Source organism: Sinocyclocheilus anshuiensis, unplaced genomic scaffold (assembly GCF_001515605.1).
Source record: "Sinocyclocheilus anshuiensis isolate Anshui unplaced genomic scaffold, SAMN03320099.WGS_v1.1 scaffold1159, whole genome shotgun sequence".
In the NCBI taxonomy this organism is placed as follows: Eukaryota; Metazoa; Chordata; class Actinopteri; order Cypriniformes; family Cyprinidae; genus Sinocyclocheilus; species Sinocyclocheilus anshuiensis.
In genome coordinates this window covers 248,142-256,268 of record NW_015547700.1, presented here as the reverse complement: position 1 = coordinate 256,268, position 8,127 = coordinate 248,142, and the positions used below count along the sequence as shown (strand labels likewise).

The window sequence follows — 8,127 nt, the reverse complement described above, 5'->3', positions numbered from 1 at the left end:
AAAGGAAACACTGGCATAATTTTCTCGCACAACTTTACTTAAGTTGTTCCAAATCTGTATGAGTTTCTTCTGTTGAACACAAAAGAAGATATTTTGAAGAATGTTGGTAACCAAACAGTTGCTGGTAGCCTTTACCTTCCATAGTATAAAAATAAAAGTCAATGGCTACCCGAAACCGTTTGGCTACCAAAATGATTCCAAATGTATTTTGTTAAACAGAAGAAACTCAAAAAAATAAATAAATAGAAATAATAATCAGCAATGGTACAAAATATGTTTTCCCCTCAATAAGTTATAGGAAATAAAATGCGGATATTTTTATCCAGTAAATTGAATAATCAAATAAAATAATCAGTTATCAGCCCTTAGATTGTATTACTATGGTACTTCGATATATACCATAGCACTGAATGATTACTATATTTGTTACTATATTACCATGGTACTTATGTAGGACCTTGCTCTAACAAAGTGATTATATTTCGTTTCGTTTTTTTATGAAGTTAATTTAAAAAAAACGTTTGGAGCATTTTTTGCTTGCTAAATATAAGTTTTTGTTTTTTAAAGTAGCGGCCAGCGGCAGACCGTGAGCTGATCATAGCCTATGTTTGATCAATTTAGCCTTCTCAAATCATTGCCTAAAATTATAACAATGTTTACATTTTAAACCTAGATAAATGTGCACTGTATCCAATCGTTTGTGCGGAGAGTGCAAGCTAAAACGCGCTTTGCAGGACATAGAGACACCAGCGCGATCACTTGCGTTTTTTTTCAGTGGATACGCCGTCATTTTTGCTCATAAAGGTAAGAGTAATACATAATTCGTAACTGTAAAGGGTCTACTTTTATTTGTGTGTATTCACAATATCATCAAAACGTTGTGCTTTTATAAAATAAAGAAATCAAACACGATGCGCTTTCTGCAGTCTCGGTTTTGAACAGGAGCACTTCACAAAAATGAACCGAAACTCAGGGAATACATGCCTCACAGACATGATAAATATATCTATAGAAAGCTTTAAATAACTACTTAATGAAATAAAACAAATCAAAAACAAAAACTCTTTCATTATAATCATAATCCGTAAAGATGCACTTCTCTCTAAAGGCGCGTCTGAGGAGATGGCGAGTCAGGATCGGCAACTTCGTCCTTGCCACCGACTCAGAAAACACTAGTTTATTAGTAAATAACTCCAATATCTCCTTACTATTTCTCCCTGTCACATTTATGGTAATTATTTTTGCCGGTGCTTTACGGCAAACTTCAGCCTATTGCATGCATTTGAACGCAGAACTGTTCAGTTGCACCATACTGCTGCTGGCAGGACACTAAACACTGTCGAGTTGCTAGCACGGTCTCGTGTTGTTTCCACCAGCGCGGCAATTTTTTGCATCACTAATTGATGGATATCTAAAATATAAAAAATAAGGAGAAGCCTAAAACAGGCCCGAGGCCCGGCCCGCGTCTGAACTATGACCTGAAAACTGGCCTGAAGCCCGGCCCGAGGGGCGTAAAAAAGTCGGGGCCCGTCGGACCCGGGCTGGAATGCAGGGCTCTACTCTAAGGTATTTGCATACAATGTTTTACCATGGCATATTTAAATTTTACATTTTAAATGAATTTAAAACCATAGTACTGCCATGTTAGTACTTTCATGATCATTTTTGGAACCTTTTGTTTGTTCATATTTAAATGTTCTAAAAACATTTCTTAAACATTCCCGTTATTGCTTCATATATAATAGTTAATCTAATTAACTTGATTGATTTTCTGTAGTTTTACCTTGTACTGTGTTTGCGTGATCTGTCCTTTCTGGTAGTTGAGCATCAGTTGTGTGTTCTCAGCTCGAACGTGACTGTCTTTGGTGGCTGCTTTTATCTGCTCAGACAGATCACTGGAGAAAATTAATTTAATTAAATTTAATCATATTTTTTTTTATAATGCCACAATCCCTCACAAGTAGTTCACTAAATAGATAAGCTTCTTAATACTGAAGCTTTTATGAATCACTGACTCACTGTCTGAGCCTATATCTAGCACTGCAACATCCATACATCTGCCATTGCTACACATGAGTGCTTCGTATTTTTGATATGATTTACTTCAGGCTTGAAATGCATTCGTAATCACTATGAAATTAATGACAATACAAAGCATTTTACCTGCCAGTGGCTTCTCTTGGTTTGCTTTTCATGGACTCCATCCCTAAAACAACAGATATTTGTTATCAAATCACCTTTGTGCCCTGTAACAGATTAATAAATGAAGTTTTGTCATGTTCCTACTTGTGCTGCAGCTGTCCTGCTGTGTGTCTGGCTGTAGATCAGTCCTGTCTTGTGTTCCCAGCGCTCACTGTGGCTTTGACTTCCCTGACCGCCTCACTTCATTTTTATACGTTCTCCTTCCCATCTGAGTCACTGGATTCCAGAAGGGAAGTGAAAATGTTGAGGTAGTACCACATGCTTATACTAACCATGACTGGACGTTTTCTCGACTCAGAAATCTCAGCAGTCTCTCATGACAGAGCAATGCGAGTCACATGAGCTTAAACAAACCCACAGTGTGACCAGGCAGCATAACAAGTTGTTTGAATCCGTTTGTTTATAGGGTTAAAGTGTTTATATAAGTATATATTTTAAATGTATTAAGTCTTATAAAGATAAAAATGTTTCTGTTTATTATTATTATTATGCATAAAACATTAAACATCCATAAAAGGCAGAACATATAGAACCTCTACAGGATAAACTAAGTAACACCTTTTAAAGTTTCACCTACAAAATAAATGAATAAAATAAGATGATAATAATAATAAACACACACAGAGGGAAACCTTATGCATCTGTGGTATTACCAAAACAATCATAATATGTAAGAAATATATATATATATATATTTCTTTTCTTGTTTTTAATCAACCTAAGATTTAAGGAATGCTTCAATTTCAATTAATTTATGTGAGAAAGGAGGCTGCGAATTAGAGAATTTTTGCTTTTGAATCAAGAATCAAGGTGCTTACCTATATAAAGATATAAAAGGATATATTTTATGAATTACTACTTGTGAGGTAACAACCAGGCTTCTTTTCCAGTCTAATAATTCAACAAGAGATGCACAGAAAAATGTAAAAATGTTCCTGTGTTGTGAGAATCTAAATATGAACTATGATTTCATGACTGTGCCGTTTCCCTATTGGTGTTTCTAAACATGACACAGCAGACTGTGAAGCATTACCAAAGCCACTGGAAGGCAAGCCTGCAACCTTTAGCCAAAAAAAGCGTAATGGCAAACGCTTCCGCTTTGGCGGTATGCAGGGAAGGAGACCTGAGGCCGTTTTGTTTGAATGGATGTCAATAGATTAGAGGCTTCACTGCGCAGAATAAACAGCTTTTTTGAGGAAACAACTTGTCATTTAATGAATTGACAGCCTATCGGCTAATCTTTAACATGTTTTACACTAAGCAGTAGTTTTGGATTGAACTATTTTTAGAGTTTACATCGAAAAAAATGTCGTTTTATAAGAGAAGTCACTGACTTTTTGCGACAGGTGCGAAACAGCTTACGGCACTTCTCATTCATTCCTACGGTATCCTTTTTTTTTTATTTTTTTTTTTTTTATTCAAGGAACAATAACACACAATAAAACAACATTAAAATAAGAAAAGAAAAAGATAGAAGAACAAATTACAACAAACAAAAAAACAATTGCCAGGGGGAGGAAAGTATAAAACTTCAAAACAAAAATACAAGATATACATACATACATACACTTGTACGTATATATAAAATCAAATAAATATATTGTAAAGTTCACAAACTTTTTTCTAAGTTCTTACAGCTTTCTTATTCACAGAGTCTCTGATATTCCTACGGTATCCGTAAACGGCGATTGAGTGTCGCACAACTCTGACTGAAATTCAATGACGTCCAGGCTATAATGTGATTGGTTATCAAGGCACACGTGACGCGTGAAGTTCTCACTACCTTAAACCCTCAAAACCATGACAATAGGCCTATTTCACAACGTGACGTAAGCAAACCGGAAGTAGGGACAAATATTTTCCGGTGAAAGCGCTAGCCGAACAATGGCGGAGTCCAAAAGTAATCAGTCGTGTAGTGTACCTTTGTGTTCTAATTCAAAGAAAAAGCAACCTTACTTATCATTTCATAGTTTTCCCATCGACGAAAATGTAAGAAAGCGTTGGATTTGGGCCATACGGAGAAAAGATGGGGCGGCATTTACTGTGAGGAAAACTAGCACTTTTGTGCTAACTGTTAAGCACTTCACGGAAGATGAGGTCCGTGTCCATCCAGAGTCCGGTCGTAAGGCTGTGCCTTCCAGGTTTGCGTGGAACAGTTGGGGAGAAGTTAAATCACGCTAGACTCGGACATCAAAAGGAGGTGTTCGTGGTGCAGAGAAAGCAGTAGATGTCGAAATGGAGAGTGCTGGTGCATGATTACAACAGCCGTCCAGCCCCGGGTGAGTGTAGCGTTAACTAATACAATAACTAAATTAAAATAAATAAATAAAAACATACAATTTTAATAAAAATCTAACTCTTTACTTGTGATCTGCAGTATCCTCTCAGATTCTGAACACATCAACCCCTCCTGACATGTCATCTTTCCAGTTTAAGATAGGTATGTTACAACAATATATTTTCAATATTTGGAAATAAAGATCTGAGTAAGACCTATCATAAAGCTTCATCTAAATCAAATGGTTACAAGTTATAAAAAAAATCACGCAGTCTACAGGAACATTATTTACTTTTAATGCAATTGATTGAAGCATGACTTATAGGGGTAGTTCACCCAAAAATGAAATGTGTCATTTACTCACACTCAAGTTGTTTCGAATTTGTTCTGTTGAACGTAAAAAGATGTTTTGCCTATTTTCTTCCTAGCAAAACATCAATGTATGTGCTAAAGTAGAATTCATCAACTTTAGCCTTGATCTCTTTGATCAGCTCATCGTCTCTACACACCCTATCTACATTGAAGTCACCCCTTGTATTTGTCACCAGATCACACCAAGCTAAGCCAGTAACCATCAGCTGACCTTGGACTTGCCAATGGTAGGTGTGTGTTTTTCTTAGTTTTGCTTGGCCCCCAACAAATTCAATGTGTGATGCCTCTCCAATGTCTTTCACATCAGGGCACTTAACTTCTACCAGGCCATAGGAAGGTTCTTCATTTGGGTGCACCACTTTGCCATCTGGACTTGCACTAAGGTGTGGAGCATCTGGGTGGATGATGAGACCAGATGGAAGAACATTAACATCAAAGGTCTCAGCTAGGGCTGAGCGATTTGTCAAAAAATTGAAAAATCGATTTTTTCAGGACATTTGACCGATTCTCGATTTTTTTTACAATTTTTAACTAGTCAACTTGAAAATGTAACTACAACATGATTCAAGTAACTTTTTCTTTATTAACCCTCTAGTTAAAGAAATTATATTCCAAGTGCAGCACACAGTTGTCAACATGATGTAAATGTTAAACAAATCACTTGTTAAATATCTTTGCAGAAACGATGCATTGCTTTGGTGTGGGGGGCACCTTTAATGATCCGGCCAGCCCGTGTCATTGCAGTGGATTCGGACCTCACATGAGCTGCTTCATAGAACTTGCTTGCTGTAAGTCAAGGGCAATGCATTCTAACCCATAGTGGGCTTTTTGATTGATCACGTGTTCCCTCCTCAATGATCCCTGTCATTTCAGATGTCACCTCCAGACTCTGCATATGCAGGAGTTCAGCGCAGCTGCCAGCGACGAAATTATATGGTGGAAGCTTGTATTGTGGGACAGGTAATGGGGGGAATTGTGGAGCATTTGGATTTGTAAGTACATCCTTTGACAGCACAGCTGGACACTGGTATGACAGCAGTGATCCTTTTGGGACCTCTCCAAATTTAGAAGACACCATGGTTAGAGCAGACATTCCATCAACTATCTTCGCTATCAGTGGTTGTGGACAACGGGAAATGAGGGATGCTGCTCCAGCAATGACATCATTGTCAGGTAAAGGTTCTAAAAAAAGTTCATGCCTCAGTGTTTTAATTGTTACCTAATGTGAAAATGTGTTTTATTAGTATTTGGATATCGCCTCCATATGCTTTGTACAGAGTAGACTGCACAGAGCTCCTACCAGAGGCTTTCGGTTTGCGCACCACAAGCTCATCGACTGGTTTGGGAGTGATGCACTGACAAAACATGTATATCTTGCACTAGATTGCACTCTGATTTGCACATTATGCATTTTAAATTAATTTTATTTGTTAATGGTTGGCAAATTAAAATTGTTAAAAACTGACGAATGAGGTTTCTGTCTTTATTTATTTATATTTACCTGGGTTCGGAGCCTATGCCAGGCCTGCTGTTTGCTTGTGCATGCAAGGGCAGCTGGAACATTTTTGGTTCCAATTGTACTAAAATGTGCTGTCTGGTAAAGTAACCAGATGGTTGCACAAACTTCTTCCAGCAGCACAAGAGCATTGTATATGCTGCCACTTGAAGTGGAGTGTTGGCTTCAAGTGTAATCTGAAGAAAGTGATAGAAAGACATATATATTTCACATCTTTATTTAACCATTGTGAGCTGTTCAGAGTGTACACTGTGGCTGTTTAGTAAAATATGATTTTATAACAATCATGAATTGTAATATCACTCACTTTAATGTTTTTACTATACAGTTGGTATGGTATTTTTGTTTAAACTTTTTTTTTTTTTGCCTCAATTTTTTAAAAACAAAAAAGTATTACATGTTTATACAAAATAAATATGTAGAGTTGATTTTAAAGAATATCTAAATTTCTTGGTTTCATTCATGGTGATATGAAAAATGTCTTCCATAGTTTAGTGAAAGATTACTGTCATCTACTGGAAAACACCTTTAAAATTAAAATAACGTGGCATTTAAACTAAAGACACTGACTAGATGAACATCCTGAGTGACTATTACAATAATGTACAATCAGACATTCCAATTTCTGTTTTTCTTTTTTGTGTGTGTAGCAAGTGTAAAAAAAGTCATCAAGTGTCATGTCATTTAGATGAGGGGAACACTTTTTTAATTTTTTTTTATTCAAGCAAATGTCATTTGAGGTCCTGAAATACCCTGAACACTGCTCAGAGGTTAAAATGACCATTACTACATAAATAATGTCATTAAGCGCAGAAAAGCATGTTGAATCCCATTCTCTTTTGTTTTAATCCTAACTGCCGAAGGTGCTTCCTTACTAGATTATTCAGTTACTGTTGCTATGGACTGTGAGATAACTAATAGGCTACATTGAAAACCAATTTGTTATCAAAAAGGTACTATTCAACATGAACTAAATCCTGTATGTATTTAAGTTACCTCGAGCTGATGTGGTTCCTCATGCTTTCTTAACGACCTATATAACATCTGACCCTATAATTACCACTTTCCCTGCAATAATATTTGAGACTGAAGTGTTCAAACCCACACAGTTAACAATAAATGAGTTTTTATTTAACCGCTTTGAAAATCATCCATAAAACCATAAAAGTAATCAGTTAAAAAAAGCAGTGTCATGGCAACTGGCTCATTATTCATACCCTGATAATCAACAATAAATTGCTCAAAAAAGAATTTGTAGCCTTTGTGCAATTTGGATCTTTTCACATCTCCCTGCAAATTGTAAACAAAACGGACAACATCTGCTATTCTGACTTTTGGCAGATAATTTATCGACTGGGAGAAAACAAGTTGCTCGCAGTCCATTATGATTATGAATGGCGATCGTAGTGGTGCGCGGCCGGAAGTACCGCTACCCTACTTCCGATCTCGGTCGCCATATTGTGAAATAGGCCTATGCACACCGTTATTTACTGAGAAAAGACTACAATGACTACAAAGTCATTTATTTTTTCATGTAATTAAAAATACACATTTTTTGCAACAAAAAAAAGATTAAATAAAGAATATTTAAATAAAAAATAATACTTTATATAAAAAGAAAATTAACATTTTATTTAAATTAAATTTTTTTTTAAAATTATTTTCTTTAATTAGTCTACAAACAATGTCCAGGAGGGAAATCTACATGCATCACAGAAGAACACACACACACACACACACACACAACATATATATATAT

At 36.1% G+C, this 8,127-nt stretch overlaps 1 protein-coding gene and 1 long non-coding RNA gene across 6 annotated transcripts in view; one reads left to right on the top strand and one right to left on the bottom strand.

Moving 5' to 3' along the window:
* The window catches only part of LOC107703893 (heme oxygenase-like), a 4,948-nt gene extending 1,698 nt beyond the window's left edge, over positions 1-3,250 (bottom strand). The window contains exons 1-4 of one of the 2 annotated variants that reach the window (XM_016506698.1): positions 3,236-3,250; positions 2,287-2,418; positions 2,164-2,206; positions 1,784-1,895 (exon numbers count right to left, since the gene is read on the bottom strand). In XM_016506698.1, coding sequence (XP_016362184.1) covers positions 1,784-1,895; positions 2,164-2,204 — 153 coding nt within the window. In that variant the 5' untranslated portion in view covers positions 2,205-2,206; positions 2,287-2,418; positions 3,236-3,250. Of the gene's footprint in view, positions 1-1,783; positions 1,896-2,163; positions 2,207-2,286; positions 2,537-3,235 lie in introns of those variants that run through there. The other variant, XM_016506697.1, reaches the window with a different exon arrangement.
* A 776-nt stretch (positions 3,251-4,026) lies between these two features.
* Positions 4,027-6,622, top strand: LOC107703891 (uncharacterized). Of its 4 annotated transcripts, none has more exons than XR_001635879.1 (6): positions 4,027-4,481; positions 4,580-4,642; positions 4,972-5,079; positions 5,160-5,290; positions 5,533-5,640; positions 5,726-6,622. It is a non-coding gene; the product is annotated as an uncharacterized LOC107703891 (long non-coding RNA). The 4 variants fall into 4 exon arrangements; XR_001635876.1 differs by having other exon boundaries at positions 4,028-4,481; positions 4,909-5,079; positions 5,726-6,621; XR_001635878.1 differs by having other exon boundaries at positions 4,028-4,481; positions 4,937-5,079; positions 5,726-6,620.
* The last annotated feature ends 1,505 nt before the right edge of the window (positions 6,623-8,127 follow it).